The sequence below is a fragment of the Opisthorchis viverrini genome (genome assembly GCF_000715545.1).
Source record: "Opisthorchis viverrini unplaced genomic scaffold opera_v5_218, whole genome shotgun sequence".
Classification (NCBI taxonomy): Eukaryota; Metazoa; Platyhelminthes; class Trematoda; order Opisthorchiida; family Opisthorchiidae; genus Opisthorchis; species Opisthorchis viverrini.
In genome coordinates, this window is record NW_008751877.1 from 106,285 (window position 1) to 132,918 (window position 26,634).

The following is a 26,634-nucleotide window of genomic DNA, read 5'->3' on the forward strand; positions in this document are numbered from 1 at the left end:
GCAAATGAGTGTATTTCTCGAAAGCGGTTTTTTGTTCACCAGATTATACACGTTTCCAACATAGCTGGAGTCATCTGCATGTCATTCGTGAACATGCGAACGCGAGAGGTCGTCCGGTGATTGTGCAGCTGTGCAGAAAAGGATATATGCTATGTATGCATACTGGACAGAAATGGCTGTAACTTGTCCGCAAGTTTGCTAAGTTGAATATACTACAGGCATTTCTGGTATTTAGAGGTAGCTGCTCATTGAGCTCTCGAGAATAGTTATGGAGATTTTCTGAGAAGTGGTGAAATCAGAGATATTTTGTTCTTCCTGGTGAAGAGATATACCCAAAAAATAAGGAATTTACGTCCATTGAACATGCAATATCTGTGCTTATGGGAATATGGTCCACGATATTTGCCCTTAAGGAGTCCCCAGTGTGTTTCAGAGAATTTCGGTTCAAAAACAGGGATTCGAATACCCATTAATCAATGGGTTGGTAAATGGTGCCCTCACTGGTGCATGTATAAAAGCGACCTCAGTTAAAATAGTTCAAAAAAGGTTTACTTTTTCCAGTGAGGGAAATATATCGAAGGTTCAGAGAACGCAACCCTGGCTGTATGTACCATTCGATATCAGAACGAAAGCTCTCTATCCATTGAAAAATGGCATCACCAGTCGTTCTTTACGAAGCTCAGTTGTCCTAGAAAATTTACCAGGTTTGTAAAAATGTTTTATAGTGGGCTGCAGGCTGAATTTCGACACTGACGTGCCACGCAAATCGCTGCAATTATTTAGATCTCTCTGTTTCGGTGAGGATTGGTAAAAGCTAAATAGTTTTGGTAGAAATCGACAGATGCCACACTAATTTCTAGCGACGAAAGGTATATTCGTCTGACACAAGAGCCATTCAAAATGAGCCCACCACATCCTGGTAATGGATTTTAATTACATGGGTCAGTCTCAACGAACAGAAGTTGGCATCTAGCCGCCATGTTAAATTGGAGGTCGTGTGTGCATTTCTACGCAGCCGTTGATGACATTCTCGTGATGGTCCATGTTGTTGATACATGTGATTTAAACACTTTGTATTTGAAGTCTGATGCTCTTCCATCGAGATTCCTCCCAATTACACAGTTGACAAAATCGTTCCATGCTATTTGGTGACCCATAGAACTACAACAAAGAACACTTGCTACAGGTTGTCCTTCGAGCTGATACCTTTACTATGGGATATTTTTGAAATATTGCTTTACGATTTTTCGGTGACGAATCAAAATTTAGTGCAGCCCAAGTCGAGACAGTCGAGAGTGAGCAGTGTAAAATGGACAGCATGTTCGTCGGAATCCGCCAGGCTAGACTATTATTGTTAGGGATACAGGTCTCAGAAATGGTATATCGGATGTCTGCTGATGGGGACGGATGCAGGGTATCGAGTGACGACTAAAACACTTGGGAGAATACTACAGATAGTTTTTCTGAATCAAAGCTAATAAAAACCATACAAAATTGCGTATATTGTCTGAAAGGTTTCGGTTTACACACAGGAGGAGCATAAGAATCCTCACGGATATACGCAGATATCCGGTTAACGCGAAAGAAACACTGGACTAGTGTGTGGGTAACTTTGGTGTTTCACATAAAATCCTTTATTTGGACTTGTTCGGAAGGTCCGCAAGTTGATTTGTTTGCATGTAGCTGAGTAAGTAGTGCACATTGTAAATTTAGAGATCGAGGAAGGATTCTTCAGAAAACTCAAATTGACGGATGGATGGTTCATTAGGTCAGTAGTCAACCATCTAAAGCCATCTAAATGAAGTCTGAAAGACCCCCGGCTACCGTTTAAAAGCCTGGCAAATAAGAAAAATGTAATACCTTTCTAATTTTTCCCAATAATCTCTGACATGTGTTGAGTGTTCCATCCACAAATATTTAGTTCATATTCGTCTCAGGTAAGATAATTCCAACAGCTATTTTTTCTGCGCTGGAGTCGGTTTGTCATCCAATCAGCAAAGCTGACAGCCAAGCTTTCAATTTTTGCAACTGGAAATTCGTTTTTCAAGTGGTGCGAAAACTGGGAAAAGTAAGACTTAAAAGGAGCGTGAAGAGCTTTCAAGCCTTCGTTTTTTTCCGGACCCGACGGCCTGCAACCTGCTCATGCAGGTCAGACTGTAATTCAATTTCTAACCACTCACGTTACACGTTTGTCCACTGTCAGGCGGCTATTCGTTCCCAACCATTCACACGTCGACACCCGTGTCTGGGCTTAGCCTAAGGACCATCAACTTTTACTGACTGCACACAGTGTATACCACAAATTCCGATTGGCGCTAGCAGTTGTCCATGTGGGATCGACGTGACTTACAAACACATGCATGCCTAGAGGACGGTAACTGCAAGACCGATTCAACACCGAAACCAAATTAATATTGAAAATGGATGTAATATGACGTTCTTGTGCAGTAACTCTACATGACCGTGTTTTTGCAAACATGTCGAATGTGCTGCTGCACCGGAACGAACAATACGCGCCACGATCACGCACATAATTTCCCCATCGGATGATGTTTAACTGAACGCTATGCAGGATACATTACACATGTCCTTCAGTTTGCACAGAAAACATTTACTCACTGCAGAAATTCACACAAATGCAGCATACAACATGTGTGGCAACCACAGGGCCTTATGTGCTCCACTTTATGTGTGTCTCTTCCTACTGTTGACTTCCGGCGTAAGGTCGACTTTTGGAGTACATGTCTACACTTCCGTACAGACCCGGCGATATCCCCATCAAAACTGGACATGGCTTAAAAACGAAACCACCCCATTGAACAAGGAAATGTATCAGAGGGATTATGTCCTTCCACCTTTGGAATTGCGTGATGAACCACAGACCATCGGGCCTTATTTTACACCAAGGAAACTAAGTGGCTATTCGGAAATTAGGAACAACTACATGCCAAGGCAGCCTTCTGTTTTTGATAATGGGCATTCCACCAGTCTTCACAGTCGTATTTCCAAGAAACCAACAAATAGAGTAAACAGTTATCCCCCTTGGTACGCTGATAAATATAGACGATACCAGAGAGATGAAGCTGATCCATTTACTGACGGTATCATACCTCAGCCATGGAACTACCAACCTCGATGTAGATCATGTGGTCGGCCGTTGCTCCAAGATTCATTCTGTTCGGATGATTTCGGTAAGTCATTCAAGCCTTTGTGGACTTCTGTTTACCTTCCGGCTTTTTGTTGCTATGTATCAGCTTCAGTCAAGGATCGCCAACCTATTTTTTCAAAGTTTTCTTCAGAAACGTTTTAACTGTGCGACCTGACAAATGGCGCAGTTATTAACCATGTGCTAACTAACTCAAATTGTTACTTTAGTGAGAAGTGAAGGAAGAATTTGGGACAAAAAGTCGAGTTGCACTAATTACTGGGCTTCAAATTTTATTTAACTGAGAATTTATGTGATAAACTTTAGTTGTCTAAGTGATGTACGCCGAGGAGCGTTTCCGACCATTAAAAACCCTATTTCAGCTTTCGTAGTACTCTGCTAAGCACATCAAATCATCGCCTCATGGGCACACAGAAGCCAGTTGCTTCAGATAGATGAACTTAGTAGTGGGCATTCAGGCACGATGCGAATTTTGTCCAAAGGATTTACACAAACATAATACTAAATTTCGTGCTTAAAATTTTACGGAGCTGCCAGAGTAATCAACTGGGAGGATAGTTGTTTCGGACATTTTTACTATCTACAACTATGCTCTTGACAATACCGCTTAAGTTAAACTCATTGCTTTGTGACACTCGATGAAAAAATTGCTGTTTTTGGTATTCCAGAAGACCTCAGCAATTGGTCTGTAAACTACTTGCCATTCGTCAAGGAATAACCATCTATGTGCTTTTGTATGGAAGTCTTTGTGTTCGGGGACAGTTCGACCGCGTCAGTTCCGCAGTCACCTGGTTAAATACCGATTGCACGACAAAGGACAAAGAAAGGGTTCTCACCTGGTTAAATACCGATTGCACGACAAGGGACAAAGGGTTTACTAACTCTAATGAGAGCTACAATCCAGATTGGATTGTTTCTTCGTGGTTGCTCAACGGACATATAACAAATCCACTAAACTCCTGGATTTTCCCAAACCCGGCTCAGCAACACATGATGTTAGTTGGTTATTCCCGTTACGCCAAACTATCTCTTGCTGTGATCCTAATGCATTTGGAATATTCCCATTTGTTTATACTGACGGTTGTTTTCCTGCTTGTGAAACACACCTGGCGAATTCAGCTCTCAACAGAAAGTTGCAAGTAAATTTCTGAAGCTAAGTCAAATCTACGCAGATGTCTGCTTAAATTTCACTGAAAGTGACTATGTAAAACAAGCATTTTCGGCGACAGTACTCTAATCTTTTCGCCAAGCGTGGCATTTAGCACACGGACGATTCGTCACCAACAGAGTTGAAATCGTAAGCACGTGTTTGATATGCTCGCACTGATGACGTCACCCCTATTGGTGACGAAAAGTTTGTGTGTTAATTGTTAAGTTGGACAAACAAAGCAGCGGTTAAGTGGTTAATCACCAGCACACATTTTCACTTAACTCTTAGTCCATCGCAAAATAAGCGCACGTGCACCAAACCTTTAGCGCTTGTTTGGGTCTACTTGACTCAATTTGAAGCCAAACCAGAGTTTACTATTTGCATCTGTTACTAGCCAATTCAGGTCAATTTCTAACAAAACGTACAACGCAGAACCACTATTAAATGACATTCCTCCAAAAGCCCCGTAATGGACAGGGGCTGTGTACCTTCCAGAAAGGTCTTTGGCTTAGGGCAGTCAAGCTCAATTCCAGTTGTGGATACATATTTGTATCGAAATACGGTTGACATGCGATGATTAACCCATGTGATTCACAAAGTGTTTTCACTACTGTGGTATCTTCTGTTCATTGGTTAATTGTATAAACAATAAAACAAACAAGTAAGCCACTTTGATTTCATTTTAGGAGCTTCCTGCATTCTTTTAAAGTTGTTCACCATTAGTTTACATATATATTGGCCTAAAATACAACGAATTGTTGGTTAAGTATACGCCCAATCTATAGCAGGTAACTAGTTTGTATTGAAATGCACTCACTTGCTGAGCAAGTTGATGGGGATTGAAGATTAAGCTGAGTCTCAAGGGAATCTCGCTTTCAAGATATCATTCCACTAAATGTGCCGTAGGAAGGCGGCCTCATTTTTAAGTTGCCACGGTATTCTATATGTCAGATTGGGGAAAGTTATTGAAAAAACGTACGAACTAACACTATCTGACGAGCCCTGAGAATTATGAAGGCATTGATGTGTAATCCATGGGTTTTCAGTCACCCTATAATTGGTGTTGCGGTAAGTGGGTTGATTGATTGCCTTCACTGCCAACGAACAGAATTTTATCTACGGATTAGGTTTTCCTTCACTACAGTTTTATCGGGAATTTAAACGCAAATGGCTAGATTCTTAAACGATTCCGGAAAAACGATAATATATTGTATATTTGAAAAGATACTTGAAGAACAAGCAAACAGTGTTTGCACTCGCACGAAAACACAAACGATTGGAAATTTTCGTACCAATGAAAGCGTTTTGGCGGGTGATAGTGCATGAAACAATCGCGAATAGGTTGGATCCTATTCCGAATGAACCGGACATCAAAAACCTAAAGAAACGCCCGTGGGTTGCAAACAATAAATAAAGGGACATTATGGAAACTCGATTTTAGAAAAAAAGTAGCCATGAATTACTCACCTAACATGCTACTCTTCGACAGCCCACGACCGGTTTTGCCCTTCTTGGGATTCATCAAATGGACGCAGTCTTCGTTTATCCATCAACCTAATGTTTTACTTGAACCCAAACTGCAAGAAATTAGCGAAATACACTCATTTGCCTACTGATTTGGTTTTGACGGGAGACTCATCTAGAACCCAGCTGAATTTCTTGTCCATGATTAGCCCTAAGTAGGACGGAACCGGTCGCGGGTTGTGGATGAGTTTCCACCAATCTTATGAGTATTGTATTACGTCCATAAAATGTATCGCGATACCTCGGATATCGTGTCAAGCGAATCATGAGTTGGCCTGGTGAAGCATACTCATTTGCCTAAAAATCTCACAATGAGAGGTGCAGTTGGGCTCCAGGTTATTTTCTCGTCAAAACTAAATTGTGATGCAAATGAGTGTAATTCAGCCATAAATTTGCATACATCCTGTACTTTCATAACCGTGACCTGAAATGTCGATAATCGGAGTTACCGGAATTCAACGTTAAACTTACGTCAAGATAGCAATAATCTCCTCTTTTGGAGCTTATCACTGCGTGTCCCATCGGTTACTTATTTGACACACCAAGTCCAACTTATGTGTACAGTAGTTAATCAGTCCATTCTAGGATCTTTGGAGATGAAATTCAAAAGTAAGTTGCCTTCCACCCAAAAAACGGTGCTAAATGTATACCCGAAAACTCAAAACAAGTGGGAGATAAGTTGATGGCAAACCCCCAATCGGGGTTATCAGGAATGACAGTCTGGTAGCTTGCCTATCTCTAATAGTTGATTGGAATAGGGTTTCGGTTTACCTTCGGACCTAGTCGTGGATGGTGTCATTTTGCATTTAAGCGACTTCGTAACACTGGCACATCTGTCACGGGAACTTATGGGGCCAGGTTACGCTGGTTTGCCACATAGTCCAGTTAATCAGCATCCAACACATCCAGTGGACATTCAATTGCCTATCGCGTCGGATGCCCTGGTGACTCACCCATTTTGGCCCGAAAAACACATGTGAAGCCCTGCTGTTGGGTATGCATGCACGTGTGTTCTGTGTGACGCTTTGTCCCGGTGAAAACGGGCTGCACCTAAAGGTCACCGGCATGACAAAAAATGGCCAGACTCCTTTTATTTGCGCCTGGTCCGGAAGAACACGCAATGGTGACTGATGATTAATGGACCTGCAATTCGCGGAAGTGAATACACTAGCGTGGGGATCTACCAAGTCTCTTGTCTCAGGTCGTCATGCGGAGGAAAGGACTGAGCGCGCCAACTCTGGGAATCGATGGTCGATCATTAAGGTCAGACTTTGTGGAACAGGACACAGCATCCGAAAAGTTGTGATGAACGTAGTGTTAAAATTAAGTGCTCCTGAGTGATACACTGAAGCCATTTGAAGCAAAACAGGGAATGCCAACAAGAAGCTGATGTCACAGGTTGAATAGAAATGCCTCTTTTCTATAGAAGCGAGGTTGGAATGGAATAATGTGTGCATAAATCATTGCATTACACTGTAATTATCTTAGTTGTGCTTATCTTATTTGTGCTGTTTGTTTTCTATCCTAATGTAGCTTTAGAGGTCAGCTGAAAAACGATATTTCCAGGCGCTCAGCTTTTGGGACGGGGATCTTATGGTTCACAGCTTACCGGAGAACAACGTTTTACACGGTATTCGGTAAATAAATAAATAAATAAATACCGAGAGCTGACTAATGTGAAGTTGAAGGAAACCGAATCATCAAAAACTTGTTTAGGGTGGTACAAATCCTTGACTTCATTGCGGCTGGGTGGTCACAATAAAATTAAAAACTTAGTCAGCTGGTCTCCCTTTTGGAGTCACTGGACCTCATGTGGTGACTCGCAGATGATTTTCTGGAGTTCTCCCCTAGACACTTCTCGGTAAGAGTACTTCTATTCCAACACCAAGAGATGTATATGCTCAGATGGCACTCCCAAACCCAGCGCATTCAAAACCTCCCGTACATTCGTTTAATGTTGATACATTTAAAAGGCTGCTTCGACCACAAGGATAGTCGTGACGGAGGTGTCTCAGGCCAGTTGCAACCCCTTGATGAATCCGCATCAAATTTTGTCGTCACTCACGACCAGAGGACCAATCGTTTCGAGTCACCAACGGAAGCGGAACAACTTCCAGCTCCTACCATGTTAACCTGTTTTGAGGAGTTTTCCTGTACACTGAGTTGACTGCAGTGAGCACAGCATATTTATGAAGTTCATGGTGGTCCTACGTTCACCTAGCTCTTCAGTATCTGGCCTTTCGCGGTGTGCAAACTAAAAAAGCATTGGAGAACAAACAGTTTCCGGGCATGAAGGACACTTTGAATATCCGCAGTTGTCAGTTCTTCACATACGTTGAAGATGAGTCATACCCCGATAGTCACTGCAAGAGCTGCCAACCTCAAATTCCCTGTCGACGCAATTTTATCATCCAGACCTACATGTCGATTGACGCATGTTCAAACACGGAGAGGTTACCTGCCATAATTGGCCTTCCACAACTGCGCAGTTTGATTTGCCCATCATTGTAATTTTACGAAGTTTAATTCAACAAAAATGTCCGATGTTTATATCTAACAAGGAACGGGAGATGAACTAAAATTTGGTCTATTATGGACTCTTCTTTCATCCCCCTCCAAGAGCACGCCATTGGTTTGAGGTTATGAGTTCCCTTGTTCTCACTAGAATCTCCAAATAAAACAGGTGCATGTGAAACTAGAACAATCGCTGATGACTGAGAGTTTGATAGAGGCGGAGGAGCCCAAAAGCATAAAACCAATCAGGCATTTCCGTTCCGGTAATCTTGTGGGTAAAAACGGAATCTTCAATCTTGTATGACCGAATAAACACCCTTAGAAGAACACACGTCCTGTGAATGCTCAGCGTACCATACACCTCAGTACTGTTCCTGACCATTCGAAGTACAATCACTTGCGTGGTCGCATGAGTCTCCTGATTTCAGTCTCCTTGATATGGTTTAGTCGGCTGAAAACCCAGAATTTTCACCCGTCCAGATTTGTTGCTTGGGCTCCAAAATACCAATATAACCGGACCTGTCTGTGGGCAGTACCACTGAGTTTCATTGTGTTCGAAAGGGAAGGAAACATAGGAACAAGTGTCAAATGGGACCACAGCTGACATAAGGCATCACAGTAAGTTGGACGCTGTTATCAAGTGAACTATGGATGCCTTTTCTCAGAGGCCATAAGAATGTCATAAAGAGTTCAGCAGTGTGCAATCAGAAAACAACGGCAGGTTATTTGTGAATTGCGGTAGAGTGTTGGCGCGGGAATTTCGCAGTAGTTGGCTCTAACAAAATTTACAAAACATGGAAATCACTATAGACGACTGTGTATATGGAACATGAGATTATACTGTATGAATAAATTCAAGGCAACATAGCTGTCGGGTGCCGATGGTAAAAGGGAATCATCCTCAGCAGAAGTAAAGCAAAAGAGCCACGTCTACCATGACATGTGTTACCAGAGTTCTGTAGTGAGTGGTGTTGTGTTACAGAACCCGCTTGATAAAACAGGCATAGAACTTTTCGGGCAAATCAGTTGGCTACTTCTGCCAGATGTCTACTCTTTATATGATAATTTGCAAAGCACGCTGAGCAACTTCATGTACGTAGGGTGTTCACCATTAAAATCAAGATTGTACCAGATCTTTTGTCATTGAATTTCCGCGTGATCCCTTCTCCATACTAGTTATGACCACATGTAGGTATAGGGTAACGACAGAATCCAGAAACTAAACCGTTTGGTAAACATTAGCCAATGGACATTGAAATGTATTTCGGCAAGATGATCGAATAGAGTTCAGGTTAAAAACTTGACAGGAGTAAGTGTGCAATGATATCGGTCTTTATTGGGGGCAATGTTTTCCTGCTTTCGTTGAACGAAACCAACTTGGCTTCGAAATATTCTTCACTGCATTTGGTAACTGCAACGTATTTCTCTATCACCAAAATCATAGCTTGTCTTGACAGCGAAAACTGTTTGCAATTCAATCAATACGTCCCCTATCTATCTATCTATCTATCTATCTATCTATCTATCTATCTATCTATCTATCTATCTATCTATCTATCTATCTATCTATCTATCTATCTATCTATCTATCTATCTATCTATCTATCTATCTATCTATCTATCTATCTATCTATCTATCTATCTATCTATCTATCTATCTATCTATCTATCTATCTATCTATCTATCTATCTATCTATCTATCTATCTATCTATCTATCTATCTATCTATCTATCTATCTATCTATCTATCTATCTATCTATCTATCTATCTATCTATCTATCTATCTATCTATCTATCTATCCATCCATCCATCCAACCATCCATCCATCTATGGCGATCTGATATCGACCAATTTTGTAGATCAGCTTATCTCTGAGGACCGGATTCTTAGATTGGGCAATAAAAAACAATAATTTTACAGGACTGGATGCATGAACTGTGTGTATGTTCCGACAATGCCTTTAACTTGTCACTGACGTTTCTCGTTAAGCGAAGTGCCATCTCATGCAAAAGACTTCCAAGCTACAGTTTCGGTTAATTTATACACCACAGGTTGTCAGCAAAATTGAAAGTCAGCACTTGACAGTTCCGCATGGACAGAGTCGTGCGTTGCTCTCAGCAAATGAACTTTGGGAATTTGATGAGGGTGAAATGGTTCGAATCCAGAAGTTTGCCTAGTGAAGTGACAAAGGTGCGCATTCTAGTTGTTCCTATTAGGGTCCACATTAAGTACAGCAAGACCAACCGAATGAGTACATGAGGAAAACGTGTGTCAGTTTTCTTATTCGATCGTTTAGCTTGTCCTCTTTTTTCAAGGAGGAAACTTCTTTGACAATAACAGCCCAGTGAAGTGGCCGAGACCCACAGTCCAACAGTCGATATATAGACAATCAGCGTGACAATTCATGCGGTTCACGACTTTGAATTCCTAAAGCTTGATTAGAGTTAGATGCGATATTTTGACCCCATCAGATGTTCTTTCACACCGAAAAATGGCTTTGGAGATGTTTTCTCGACCTATCACTCATTGTGTTTTTCTTCTCTACTCAGTAGAATCGTCCTGTACGGTGTGAGATGACCTGATGCATGGTTTCCTGGTTGGTCGACATTTGTGTGTTTAGGGACCTAGAAGCTTAAACAGAACCATCTAAACTGTTTTGAAATAAGTTATCACTTCGTCATGGAGGTCTGTTTTATCGGTTGGATTGTTATTTAGTGCGCGCGCTTGGTTAGGTGAAAGACACACGGATAGTTCGTAAATGTAGATAGAAGAATCATATGCGAAGCTGAGTGAAGCAATCATCTCTTTCACTTGACGTCGTACATAAAAATCATTGGGGCGCACATCACTGTAGTTATGCAAGCCAATAAAGGTGACTATCCCATTTAGACCGACGGCCAAGTTGGGCGTGTTGGTTACTCACCTGGTTAATGAGACATAGGATTAATTCTAAAACCGTTTTTCGAACACTGTACAAAGCTCCTATCTATCGAGAGAGACCAAATCACCATCACTTCATGGCCACGACTGAGTCTCCCGCGATCCCTGTCTGTTCACTCATAAAGCGTTCGTACTCACGATGCTTATTTCATGATCTGCTCGCGTGACCGCTGGCCACTCAGGCTAAATGATCACGACCTACATAGTTTTAGCATTCTAACCGCAAACCTCACTTCTTTCTTGTTCTATTTGCTTTGATAGCTTTTAGTTTTTTTCATCCCTGGATTTGTACTGACCACAAGAAATACCCTTCACCAGTTTGTATTATGAATTTTACGATAACTTAGTGATGAAATATTACTGCTTGAGAGTCAAGAAAAGCCTATATCCAGTTTGAATGCATTTGAATAACTTGACTTGAAAAGTATCCACAACTGTTTCCGCGGGGTGCAAGTAGCATGAGCCACACACCAAGACTAATGGACGTGTTCGAATGAATCTATTGCAGCATATTTACTCTTCATAAAATATAGAATCTATGGCCTGTATTTTTATGTTGGGAGCGCAGTTATATTTGAAGCCAAACATCTTCTTATCCTCCTCAACCCTGATAAATCCTTACAGGGCTTATTGCTATACATACTGAGCACCTACGTCTGACCATTGGTTGGCATCCACTTTCAATTTTTGTGATAGTGATCTTGATGGATTTCTAACCTCTCACCTGACTGTCTGGCCAGCACAATCTTCCCTGCTGGCGCCACAAATGCACATAAAATCCAGACATTCGAGGCATGGTAAAATGATTCAAAGACATTCTGCTACCAACATTTTAAATTTATTTGGTCAGCGGGAGCTTCACAGTTTTCATAAACGTACTGGGTAAAACATACTTTTTGCATTTGAGAAGGTAGAGAATGTGCTGTATTTGTTTTTTTTTCGAGACTGAATTGTTACCGGCAAATAATGTGCCTGCCATGTCATTTTTTGTTATCTAAAGCCCACGCAACCCAGACCGGTTACTAAGTCTGAATGTACTTCTGGCCCCTCAGTCTCCTGAGACTCGACTGCCAAAAGGGTTATCGTGTCATTTTTTGATCGAAAATAGATTGAAACGCTGCCAGTTCCATGGTAAGATGAAAACGCCTGTCTTTTATATACGAAGTGGGATTGAAAACTACTGTATGAAATTTATACCTCTATTTTTTGTTGACTCTTGACATTACGAAATAACACATATATATGTATATATATATATATCTAATGGTTACGATTGAACTTTGGTAAACTGTGGATTATCAAAGCAAAATGGGATGTCCCGTATATTTAGGGATGGAACCGATGGATTTTCTTGTACAGTAATCTGTTTTCAAAACAATTACACTGAAATGTGGGTGCAGAAATGGTGACTTGTTGTATGCTTGAAGGAAAACTTAATGTGCTTATCAGCGTATAAGCGCCTCAGCGTGAATACATCATTTGGTTTTAATTGTTTTCCCAGTGTGTTGAGATTGCCGCAAGTATATGCGTGTCTCCCATTTCCAACTTTGATTAACGATACCTTGCTTTTTGCCTCAGCAAACGATAGAAGTATGGTTTGATTGAGAAGTACTTGGACCCCCGGTTTCATGTCACATCTTTCGAGGCCTTTCGTATTCCCCGAATTCCTCAAAACGCTTTTAAAACGCGTGCAAATATTCATGTTGCCATATCTTATTCTGGTCTTCTGAAAATAAAGTAAATGCTGTTAGTTTTTTGGGAAACGGAACAGCATGTTTGTTGTTTACATCCTATGGGTAAAAACAAACATAATGGGGTCACATAAAAGGAACATTAAATCATTCCAAAACAAATCAGGGTTGTGAGTTCAGCTGAGTGATTCCTCTCAACTAACGACGGAATTCAAGATACTAATCGCCCAGATGTAACGCACTTTCGGTGTCTAGCTAACATGCTACCCAGAGGAACCGCGAGGGCTGAAATTCTGCCAGGTTTCCCCAGGCCTAAACAGAAATAGTCGAGATGCGGAGGTTGGATTCGAATTACAGGTCATCTGGTGTTAGGACCATAACCTCAGGCCTAATTCTTGCACTACCGGGATGACTGAATCGTCCATCCAATCACTAGCCATGGTGACCAGAACAAAGTTTCAGATTTTATATTTGCGGTGTTTAACTTGTAACGGGATTGCTTCTATCGGGAACGATATTGACACCAAAATATTCTTTGCGTTTGGCCGCGTATCTATGATCATTCGTACAATACCAGTTTGTATAGAGTTGCAAACGCGGTGAGTGGTTTAGTCAGTTAGTGCTTTTTTGACATTTAAGCATATATCATGCCGAAGCACTTTTAAGCAGATTTTTCTAACCATTTCGTGGCGCTGTGATTATCGGTGATTTTCTTAAAGGCTTTAGCAGCTATGTTTCACAGATGAATGAATGGGTCTTTTTTGGAAAATGAATGACCTGGTTTGACATTTAGATTTTTGAAGGGAGATGAGTGCGAGGTGAAATGACCGTGAATCACACGAAATTAGTAGTGCAAAAGTTTTGGATTACTTCACCTGACCATTGTGGTCCAATAAGCCCTTGCTTTTTTACTAAATACATGTGTTTCTTGTTCCACAGGGGGAGTTCTCGAAATATAGCGCGTGTTGTTTTCTCCCGTTGCAAGTTATTCAGTAACCAGTCAAGCCAAAACCAAGTAGCCAAACAGAATCAGGAATAACACCATTATGGATCTACCGAGGATAAGTTAGAAATAGGAATCTATGGGTAGCCCAATGAGTACAGAACTCATAATCTCCTGAGATGAGGGCAACTTTTCATCCGTGAAAACGAGCGCGCGTGTGGACCATTCTGTTTCAACAGTCGGCCTCATTTGGGTGTGCAACGTGGGTGAAAATGATTTTCAAATTGATGGTAGACCGAGTACAGGAGAAACGGTGGTTAGTGATATGGTTGTTTATTCGGATGAAGAATGGTAAAATTCAAGAAAAAGCATTGGATATAACTTCCAAAACCGCGATAGAATAAGGACGCTCAACAAACGTGTGCTCAGGAACTGAATCCGAATTCGCTAATTATATCGTCCTGTAGGTCTTAGGGATGAGATGTTGTCATCAACTCTAATCTTGCGAACTACTTTTCGAGGACGCCGTAACGGTCACAGCTGTTTGTAAGTGTTAAATAAGGATTGCTGGTTTACAATTATAGTAGTATATTAGAAACGAAACAAAAACATAACTGGTACTGATTCCACAGGCATCCTTTATCAAAGGTCAGAAAGCTGTCATCCATATTAAAATCAAACGGGTTTTCTGATATCTACCATTAAATTTCATGATTCAACAATTACGCATGTTATTGGTCTTCTGAGGTTACAGGAAGTGTAAAGTTTAAGCTTGTTTCTTAGCCAGACAAAAATTGCCGGGGGTGCGGGACAAAAACACCTGTCTTCATCTGTGGACCAGCTGACTAGTCGCAAATCTCTGCTTCTGTGGTGAAGACAATAAATAACAATATTGAATCCAATATCCGACACAGCTGCAGAAATGCAATTATCACTAGTTAGCCTTCGTGCTAAATAGTTTGTACACTAGTTTCGCATAATATTCGAATATAGCTCAGTAATGCATAGGAAATGTAAACGTTTGTACAGGAATACATTTATTACCGTGGCCGTTTCTGCTGTGCAATGGAAATATTACACCGAATTCACAAGAAGGTATGTCATTATTTAACTCCGGATGTGGAGGGAAAAAATCGGGAGAGTAATCAGAAAAGTGAGCAGAGTGTAATCAGTAAACATATTAGGTGTGCTGCACGAATTTCGGGAATCTTACAAGTAGAATTCATAATACCGTCGCCAAAGTAATTAGGTTCGTAGATCAGATTGACTTGCCGACTGGCATCGAACCCTAATGCTGTACTGAGCAAAGTAATTCTGATTCCGCATAATACAGAGTTGTCTGATGTTAAAAATTATCAATAAACAATAAGATTATGTTGAGATTCTGCTAACTCTCTTATTTATAGTTCTAGCTGTTTAATATTACATTTTAATTACAGGTTGGCTTGTAAAGTATGACGGACCAAACTGTGAAAGCCGGTTACTTCAAACTTTGGTATCCAACTCAAATGAATGCAGCAAATGACAGTGTTAGTGCATTTTCACGAATATTCCCCAACTGTACAGGAGTTGGGTGGGTATCACATAGAAGTAAAAAAGGAATTTAATGGAAAACTAGGAGACTGCAACTAGCTGGTAATCTACAAGTGCTGAACCCGAATTAAGCAGTGTTTTCAACGCTCCTATAAATGGTCGTCTAGGACAGCCATTTTTTATCACAAAGGCGGTTGAAACGCACGTCGCTCATTGAGTTTCCTGAGTAGACAACGCCAAACGCATCACAATCCACAATGTCAAATTTGCTGCGACATCCATAGCAATGCATTGTTTGAGCACTCGTTCATCCTCATCTTAGCGAGACCCATCACTCTGCTTTGACGATCCGTCTACAATGCTAGAATTTACAGTCTTAAAACATAATTCAGGAAATTAGAGCGTGAGTTCGCTTTCATTTGGGCGGAGGATACGAAAAACGGATCCTTGTAGTTGAAAAGTTTCATCAAATTTGAGCTTAATGCACAAGTTTGGGTTTGTTTCTAACGTAAGTGCTTTGAAAACGGATGCATTATGATGGAAGAATATCTCAGGACTACCCAAATGTCGCATAAACCAACTCTTAAATGCGGCAGGTAATGTCCGAATGTAGTGGCACGTTGTTAGTCTATAATTTATGCAAAAACGATAGTTCATAATTTTTACTGGCTTTTGATCTTGTTATTGAGTATAATTCTTATGACCTTCGCCCAAAGGTTCAACAAATTTTTCATTTTGCGGCTCAGAAAACGACAATCAGTTTGTCCTAACAAATGTGGCTGGTGGATTACTTTGCTTTGCGGTATATCAAAATTTAAGCGTCGTGAGCGGGCATATCAATCGCTGAATTCCCTTGAAATCATATTCTTTCTGCTTTTGTACCTTTTCAAACTTTGCGGTATATCAAAATTTAAGCGTCGTGAGCGGGCATATCAATCGCTGAATTCCCTTGAAATCATATTCTTTCTGCTGGTTCTTTGTACCTTGCCAGATAAAATAAACTCCAAAGAGTGTGATTGGCAGAAAAAAGTCTATAATTCAAATTTTGTGTTTTCTGTCTAATTTTGTTTGACTTGCCGAAACAAATCCTATACCTTTGTTACCGAAACTTTGGAATGATGAAACCTTCAATTTTGAAGAATTCTTTGCTCATTATTCTGGAATTCAGTTTATTTAAGGATAATCAGCCACATGGGAATTAAAATCCCCCAAGGCTTGAATAATTCATCGACATTTTCACAAAGCGAAGCGTGAAATTTCTGAGTCGCTTGTGGATGTCTAAATTTGAGAATCGGGATCACAGTGATCCAGGGACAATGTAAACTATTAGAAAAGGTACTCAAAGTAAGTTCTTTGAATTGTTACTAAGTGACTAGCAAAATAGTTTCCTTTATTTGTCTAAAGTCGTATTTTGTTCAGGAATAACTCCACGTCGCCTTAACTGACCGATGTCTGTTCAAGAGTGAGCTCGATCCGGTCAGATCTCCCAAAAGGAACACATTTTGAGGTGCGCAGTGGAAGGCTAGTGGAGCTGATTTCTCTACAAAAGCTGTGCGATAATTTCTAAAGGCTATGGATGCTTTTCATTTGAGGTATTTATTCTCATGTCAGTTAAAAGTTGTCCCAGTTAATATCTGTATATATCGGGCCAGCTGGTATCCAAAACCCTTCCTACTCAGAGTGGTGGATGGGCCCCAGGATGCATAGGATACTAGTCTTAACCTACAATTTGTTTAAGACCGGCTATTTTATTGCATTAGAGCTCACAAAGCTGGTTATTCAGAGAAAATGAGCCGACTGGCTGTCATAGAGACTGGTCTACCGGCGGACGGTGTTGCATTACTGGATGTCTGTGCACTGTAGGTCACGCACGAGCAAACGCGTGGACCGGATGATGGTGCGACGTGTTGTTTCTATAAGCCAATTAGACAACATAGGAGGACAAAGGCAAAGAGGCTCACTGAAAGCAACGGTCGACCTAGAAATATCATGCAAATAGTTTCATAAATCAAGTTCTGCGAGTTGTACCGAGGTACGGCTTTCCCTTTCCACTAATTTAATTATGGCAATGCTCATTGCGATACGAACCTCGGAGCACCATTCAGTTGCGATCGGAAACTAGCAGCAGTATTGAAATTCGTAATAAGACAGCAAATGCAAGTGGGACCGGGAAATCTGCCTCCATTCGACACATAGACCGCTGATATTTGTATGGTACCTTTGAATTCTGTGGGTGTAATGGTCTCACCAACATCTTGTAGCCAAACTCATTGCACAAGAAAATGATCGCAAATAGCAAATCACATGAGAATTGGACCTTGACAACAAATTAATGAAACAGGGGACTTTCGTACAAAATAATAGTAGGTATAATGCACAGGACAAACATCCACGGAACTGCTCACCATAACTGACGAGCACCAACGAATGCAGATGAATAACATGTACTGGTCAAATGATACAATGGCGGTACATGCGTTAGACACGGGGCATAGAACGCATCTGAAGAATGCAATCCACACCAGAGCTGCAGATGGTCGAGGTGGCGGAAGCCACCATGCATAACAGTGTTAATAGGATAGATGGCATGGAACTTGCGAGTATGAATAGAGTGGTCTTATACAGGCCGAGTTGACATGTGACGGTCTGAGGTTGTTTAAACGCGTAGAATCATTGAAAGCGGGGGGGAGGGAAATCCCAACCCAACCAAGGTTCACAGTGTTGGTCCGCATCACACAACTACCTTAGCACTAACTGATCCACATAAATGGGAAAATTTACAAATGACATTCAGGAGGGTTCTTCACTTGGAGCGAAACGGAAGAACTTAACCCTAATCCGGACCCGTGCTCATGCAGATTCCCAATCGATCTTAACACTTGCGGACCCATCCTAAAAAAATAATACGTTTTACAGACACATAATAGTGATTTCGCTTACTTGGCTTTTGGTTCTTCTTCCTCTTTAAATATGGACCGACATGGTAACCTAGTCACTTGGCGTAGGGAAGCTTTTATGAATAGGGAAACGTTGTCCGGCAATAAATCTACGAAATGTTTCCCAAAATTTTTCGAAATCGATGACTTATTAATCGGTTTCAGACGTTTCCCAGTATTACTAACGGATTTCAGCTAGGGGGGGAAAAGAAATTATTGGTCAACTCGCCACTCTCATTGCTAATTCAACTGCCTGGATCAATATGAATTAAGAAAGAACATCTGGACAACACTTGAAGATTTACGGGGGAATGTTTGGGAATGATCTCACCACCCATAAATGGCGCTTCAAAAAACAAAGAATGCAGAAGACTGAAACAGACCGTGAAAAGTAATTACCCACCAGTTTAAGGAATCGGAATCCAAACTGTCGTTATACGGGCAACAAACACTTGAAAAAAAGATAAAAGTAGCTGCATGGCTAGCTTCGAATTATTTATTCACACTAGCATAACCCATGCTTCAAACTCAAGGGATCGAACACTGCGTAATAGTGAAAAGGAAACGGGTTTATATTTAGAGGAATTTAAATATTGATTTGTCCCGAATGTTTTTTTGGATATTTATTTTCGCATGGTTATGTCCGGGGTCAGGTACAGTCACAAGTTTTGGTATTCCACCAAGTGGAGTCGCATTATTTGTTAATTGATTGACCTTAGTTCCCACAGAAACCTGTAGTAGTGTAATCTGCATTTAATCCCATTGCCGTTTCATTTTCACTGATTAGTCGCGTATTAGTTATATATTCGACTTGAGACTTCCAGCGGAACAGTTAGACTTTGGCCCAGGATTAGCTAATCTAGTCAGGTAAAGCCCTGTAACCATATGGAGGAACAAGATTTTACCGAAGTGGCTGTGCTCAATAAGCGTTGGAGAGTAGCTAGCACATTTTCAATCGAATAAAGCTTACATTGAGATTTCAACTAGAGTGAAGGCTGTATTTGCAACGTTTCAAAACCACATGCCCACAAGTGAGGAATCGGATCAGAGCAGGGAACACGACTCCAATTGCTTTCAGGAAAGGTGGCACTTATTCCAAACAACACAAGGCTATACTCTCAGCAGACTAAATACATGCGTCGTTCACCAGGATACCAGGGACTCTGCTCCTGCGTGAATCAAACACCAGCTTTAACAACCAGCTTACTCGTTTATTTCGTGCAAAGCACTACAAAAATATTTTGTAATTATGCCGCAAATTACTCTGTCTTCTTTTGACTGATTAAGGAGTTATTAATCGTTTATGTCATTTAAAATACACAAATGATGTTTTCCAAACAGCCTGGGCTAATGTGAGTGAGAAAACTGGGGTCCACATCTTTTAGCTGTGATAATATGGCTTGAAAAAACACTTTCATCGTTATCAATGCCGACAACATGCTTTACTGCGATGATTTTTTGCGGATTATTATGGGGAAAAGGATTAGGAACGGATAGGGAAGGGACTTTGTGCACATCCAAGCAAGCTGGACAAGTGCTGACGAAAATATCATCATCTATATCGGTTGGCGGCCATATTTTGCAACATCCCCTATCCGGGCGCAGTTGGTTCCCATCTTGGAAGTTGACCTCTTCGGCAACACCCAGCATTTTCTGAAATGATAACAATATTGTATATTACGATCGTCACAGTACTGTTCATAGACAGATTAGGTTTTAGCTCACGCCTAGTAAAATCACTTAAGTTCCGTCCATGAATAAACACTACCTACCTTTAAAATAATAAGTCGTCATTTATTGTTTGTTGTAAATCGTCCAATAAACTCTACCAGAGAAACGAGGTAACTAAGTGTGAGAGAGATCCAATAGCCAAATATATCATAGCAGGCTGGATTGACTTCCAGGTAATCAACGCTTGAAATTTGCGTGCAAAACCATCGACTAGATATCCTACACACTGCGGACTTTCGGGCTAGGGTTTATCAATTCCCCTTTGGGTAGTCTACCACGTGAATTTAGCAGATTCTAGCCTGCGTTTTCAAACTGCGCAGGTGGTTACATTGTGCAGGAGATATCCATTCTCCGCTCGGGGAATGTAGCGGCCCGTAAACAATCAGATTAAAACTAGCTGTCAATCCTAATGTGAACAGTATAAATTTGTCATGCTTGAACGATACTTATAATCTGCCAGTCAATTTACCAAAAGATGTTGTTTCTTCAACTGCATCACTTTTCTGCGTTATCAAAGAAAACCGAAAGATGAATGCATCTGATTTTCAATACAGTGGTCTTGATTGATGATACTAATGGCTTCTGCTAAGTCCTCAGCGTAAACATGTGTCTAAGTTTGGATTGTCATCGCTTAGAGATATGGTGCCAAAATTGAACCGACAGCCTGAGTTGCTCAGTGTAGACATGAACGCCATGGATGATTTGGTCTGCGCAGATCGTTGGGTGCTCATGAAAGGTCCGTTGTGTCTACTGTAAGGCTTAAAATATACAACATCCGGAATTGAAAAGAAGAAATAACTCGTGATAGTTCGTGGGAGTCGTCCAGTCAGGAGCGCTAATCCACACGAATAAAGTGTGCCAACTCATCGGATTTTTTTGGATTGCTTCAAAAATGTATTCAAAGGTTAAACAAACATTTTAAACGCATTTCCTTCTGCCTCCGGGCAATAGCGAAGCCGTGGGACATTCACAGCGTATATTTATAACCAACCCTGCAATGTGTACCAGGTGAAGCCAACATCAAAGTTCAATTATCTTCTTGGCAGAGGGCATCCTCGTTTGGCGGAAAATCGGACTGTTTCATTTCATATACCAGCTGTGTATTGGTCAGCATTTCCAATATAAAAACAAATTCTCCAGCAAATTTGGCAGTCGGGTTTACAGTAAAGTCACTGACATTGATATTTTGAATAACCGGTTAGTTATTCAACCATCATTTCCTAGAATGCACCCTGTTTGAGTAGCGCAGTTATCGTTAGTGTTGAAACCCCCAAAGCAGTATGTTACTTGATATGAGACACGTTTAAAAGTTTCTAACTCTGAGGCAAGATGCAAAGCTGGGAAAGTATTTTTCTTCCGCTCTTCTGGCAACATATTCGGTTTTTCACAAAATTGTTTAACATTTACCAGTACAACTGTAGTTTTCGCCGTTATAAATTTCGCTGGTCTCAATTTACGTGCCATACAATATGACGAGTTAGTTTGAGAATAATATCGTCTTGGTGGTGGGTTTTTATAGGTCATCATTTCGACAGCACGATCAGCGCTGAACTCTAAGTAACCATAATCAGCTGAGCACAGGGAAACTGGATGGCTGTGATGAACGCCTAGCTGACTTGATGGATGTTGGCATGTGTTGCGGAACGGCTTTCTGATACTATGTGCAATGTGATGTTCGTTTGCCTACCGTCCAAAATTTTTAATGGTGATTGTAACATTTAATTACTGGTCATCTAACTGACGCGAACAAGGCAAGTTGAGACTGAACTGAACTGAACTCCATCTTGGTTTGACTAGTTGGAATTGGCATCCTCTCGATATGACAGTGCGACTGTAGTCACGCTCTATCCCCTTAGAATTTGTTCATGGGTGTTTAATATCCGGAGAACTGATCATCGTTTCACACACCGAGAGTTGCTGTCATGTAGTGAAATCGAGAATCCAAGGTTCAAATGTGAGAAAATAATCTACAGTTTCTCAGCGGTGGGATTTGTTTAATAGACCTTCATTATCAATTCCTCATATAATTTGCGAAAAGCTGATCTGGCCAGGAACCAGCTTAAGAAAAGATATGATACTTACGTGGTGATTAGCCAAGCCGCCAGCACATTTAATGTCGTCGCCCTAAAGCAAAAGCCTACCGGAAAATTCAAGAAAGACCGGACGTTTATAAGGACTATTCGCGTGACCTTCCAAGGGCGCCATTGGGTGCAAAAGTATATGCGCTTGCTTCTTTCGTGGTGTATGAACTTCTAGATGGTTTTTTAGTGTACTACACAGTTCACAGCGTGATCGACCAACCGATGTGCATTGAATTTTATTGGTTGTGCGACGAGTTTGTTACCCTCACCCCAGGTATTTGAAATTGCGCATATTTTATCCGGCTTTCACTACAGATAGCGATAGCACGCTACTTAAAAGACAGTTGCTTGTTTTGCACATCCTTTTTCCTCACTGTGTAACAAGGTGACAAATTGGAGCGCTGTCCAATAAATCCTTTTCTCGACCCATAAACTTACAATACAAGTTAGTGAAGTAAGCCTGAAAAACAATGGTCGGCTTCGGAGTATTATTGTCCACTCTTTGACTACGTTGAATCAGCAACTAGCGGATGTCATGTATACTTGTGGCTATTTCGAGGACATAATTGGGTTGGTAAGCTGACGTACAATGCCACAAATCTGTGGTATCATTCACACAGTTTGGACAACGTTTCGTTGAAAAAAACTGTGACAAGCTAATTGGAGAACATTCATGGAATGAACAAATTGCACACGATATTTCATGGGCACTGAGACTGTCTGATAAAGCTTACCATTTGATTAAATTTGGAGAAGATTGTATTTTGACCTAAAAAAAACTAATGTGCACACCCGTGACCGTATAATTACTCCCGAAATGAAGGCAAATTCGGCCAAAATACCTGCATGACTTTCGAGGAATGTGGTATTTTGGTGCATGCCAAATAGCACAAACTGCGCGCTGGCTAATTGAAAAAATCAAACCCCGTATTTTAAGGATGTCTCTTTAGAATTCGGTTTCCAGTATTTGACACAAAGTTTTACAGGTCGTGTCTGGCTGTGTCTGTCTGGATTTGAAATCCCGACAACCTTGCTTCTAATACTTCGGCAGTATACATTTGTTGCATTTCATTTCTGAGGTCCAAACACTGCTCCAAACTAAACCATTTCTTCTATTTGAACGTAAAAATTCACGCCTTTGGTAGGGGAAAGGTAGTAATATAGTTGTTTGTATCATATTTCATCCTCCAAGCCAAAAAAGCCACAATGTAAGCGGAACCGATTCCACTGGTTTGGATTAGGCAGAACAACAACAATAATGTGGTAGGACCGTTCTGACAAAAGCCGCGTGGACATAATCTCTAAAAAAAACTTACTTACTTATCCTCAGAACGCTTGTAACTCCGAGACTTTTGAAAACCCCGATAGCGATTCACATATTTTCGGGAGCTCTACATGAATGTTTCTGAAAACATGAGTGCATGTGATGTGAATCAGGAAATGTTGAAATTCAAAACATCTCTTATCCACGGTTTTCTTTACTAGGTTGCGAATAACTGGTTTTTGACCAGCTGGCTGCTGATCCGTTCACCCAGCTTGACAAATACTTGCAGACATTCCGTCACCATACGAGGAGACACCGTGAGTGCGCATTTGGATGGGTACATTCTTTTGGCCTGGGCGGTGGATACTACTGACGAGACATGCGAGTAGTATGTGGTTCGCTCATAAGTCCGCTTCGCGTCTATTGAAAAGTGAGATTTATTACGGACTTCGTGGAATCGTTTTGCAGCATTTGTTCACATTTGAGTGGTAGTCAATATGCATCCAGGAAAGTTCAAGAAGACCTGTTCGTGAAGAAAACGGAAACACAGTTTTTACAAACAAGATGCATATGAGAGCTTGGCTTCCCTGTCCATTAGTCTGAAACTGTCCAGTTGGTGTTTATCAGTAGATAACCGACAGCAAGCGTCTTCTTCCTTTCATTTGGTTCAGTGACCATAATGAGAGGGACGTGGTGGCAAATTATTGCTGTAACCACTAGGTGATTCGGGTCTCGTAGAAGTCGATCAACAACACGATGCCGTAGCCAAGCGGAATACAAACATTTCGCCAAATGAAGAGTATGCTCGGTCGGTGGCAGCAACGTTGACCCTTCGGGCGGTTGGTGGCCAATTCTGGCATCATATCGACCAAAGCGATATAGACGAACATTCCGGCAGTCAGTATGACGATCGAGGCGATTCGGTCCAGAAGTAGTTCAATCACAGTTTCAGCTGCACAGAGAATGCTTGCTAGCGGGATATAGAATACGGCCGCCTTGCCGCACATACTCGCATGTAAGAGGATGGCAAAATCACCCAACTCGTGCGGCGGCTCATGACAAAGAACGGCTTTCGCAGTTGATAGACCTCCTTCATCTAACATGACCCTTCAGGCGGTTGGTGGCCAATTCTGGCATCATATCGACCAAAGCGATATAGACGAACATTCCGGCAGTCAGCATGACGATCGAGGCGATTCGGTCCAGAAGTAGTTCAATCACAGTTTCGGCTGCACAGAGAATGCTTGCTAGCGGGATATAGAATACGGCCGCCTTGCCGCACATACTCGCATGTAAGAGGATGGCAAAATCACCCAACTCGTGCGGCGGCTCATGACAAAGAACGGCTTTCGCAGTTGATAGACCTCCTTCATCTAACACAACAGAGGAAAATCAGGAAGCAGCAAAATTAATTTTTGTTAACCATGGGCGCAAAAGTAAAGGTAGTGTATGCCGAAAAACTCATCTGCATTTAATCATGTGAGCTGGGTCATCACATACCAATTGCGCAATCTTCTCATTAAAAGAAGGAGGCTTGTGTTGGACGTTGTGGATAGGATATTCGGAAAAATTTGTTGCTTCCTTCGGTTAATTAGAAAATATACCTACTTCTCATATGCAGTGGAAATGACCAGCCGAAGGTAGTCAGTGCGGAGCGCCGGTCATCGAATGGGTGCGCCAGGTAAAAGAATGAACCTTGTTTACGGGTTATTCTTTTGTCTTAGTGTTGCCACCTATGTCGCGCTTAAAGTCCTTTCTATAGAACTCTCTTGCAAGTGGCGACCTATGATGGGCCGTTAAGACTGTGTAAAGAAGGGAAATTAATCTCAACAGGATGGTCTACAATCTCAACTTGTCAAATTTTCACTGTCCGTTGTTTTTCTGATGATGCCTAGCTTCCAAATAAATGATAACGATACACGCCTGAATTTTTACCGATTAATTCAGGATACGGCATGAACTTCGAGATGTACGATACCGACTCAAAGCACACCCGAGTTTCCAGCTTTAAAGTACTCTCCACTTGGTCGTTAGTGGTTGGTGGCACAACCACTAACCCACCGCTACGCACCACTACGCTCCCCGATAACGCACTGATGATGTCTCCTCGATTGGTGATGAAACGTTTGCAATCAAATTGCCCAGCTTAGCGAGCAAGCCAACGACCATCTACGCTACCTGAGCTACCGACATGTTCCTCTATAGTACCCTCCAGTTATTGTTCTTGGACCGTAGTCCATTGAGCAGGATTTTTCATCGGCTTGTGGACATACCTTGCTAAGATAATTATCTCAGATAGTTTGTTCTTATGGTTAACAGGATGGAGATTTCCGACCAGAATTGTCCTGGAGGTCAACAACACCTGAGTTGCAGCAAAACCCTCTGGATATTAACTAGTTGGGTTGGTAAATTTTGAAGAACTTGGAGTAGCTGCACCAGTTCGCTTATTCGGCACTAAAGTCAGCCTGTCGCCGTCACTAGATTAGTCAGGACAGAAGGCACATGCAAAACGTTGGTTGCGGAAATCGATACAGTTGGCACGTACGTTTTGCGCTTGCTTACAAGAAGTATCCTTATTCAGCTTACTAGATAATAAACTCTTGACAAAAAGCCTACCTAATTTTGCGGGTTTACCTTTGCCTAAAGAGACTGCTGATCTGCGTTCTCTGTGGCAACTGCCTGCAAATAAAATAGTGCCAATCACTGTTAGAATGAACCCTCGATTTTCGTCTCCGCAAAGCAAATGAACGAGTAGCTAAACAAGGTGACTAATCATTGCAACATGGACGCATCGGAGATAGCTAGGAGTATAGAGGAGGTGAGCATCAGACCTAGTAAACGGAACCGCATTTTCATTTAAGAAACTCTGCACTAGTTTGTACAGGATTTTGAGGGACCAGACTGTGTGATGGGAAAAAAACAAGTATTGTTCTCTCAACTTATCTCTTCCTCATTAACAAGGAGTCTGCAAGCTATCTGATTACGGCTTTAAGTCTGAGAAGGCGTAATAAAGACAACGGAGGCTACTCAAAAGATTCAGTCATTTTGTTAAACGACTGACGATTTGTACCTACGTGAAAATCGGTATGCCGTCTTTTATCAGTTATAGGCTGACGGACAATGCAATCCACTGTCGTTTAGGCTAGGATCAAATTAGC

The 26,634-nt window shown here is 41.4% G+C and overlaps 2 protein-coding genes across 2 annotated transcripts in view; one reads left to right on the plus strand and one right to left on the minus strand.

Annotated features, from left to right (window-relative positions):
• Nucleotides 1-2,584: 2,584 nt before the first annotated feature.
• T265_08461 (hypothetical protein) overlaps nucleotides 2,585-26,634 on the plus strand; it is a gene marked incomplete at both ends in the record, with an annotated part of 38,732 nt that continues 14,682 nt past the window's right edge. The window contains one exon of the mRNA XM_009174273.1: nucleotides 2,585-3,191. Coding sequence (XP_009172537.1) covers nucleotides 2,585-3,191 — 607 coding nt within the window. The remainder of the gene's footprint in view (nucleotides 3,192-26,634) is intronic.
• On the minus strand, nucleotides 24,193-24,579 carry T265_08460 (hypothetical protein; the record flags this gene model as incomplete). The annotated part of the gene is made up of 1 exon (XM_009174272.1): nucleotides 24,193-24,579. One exon carries the CDS (start codon nucleotides 24,577-24,579, stop codon nucleotides 24,193-24,195), a length of 387 nt encoding a protein of 128 aa, XP_009172536.1.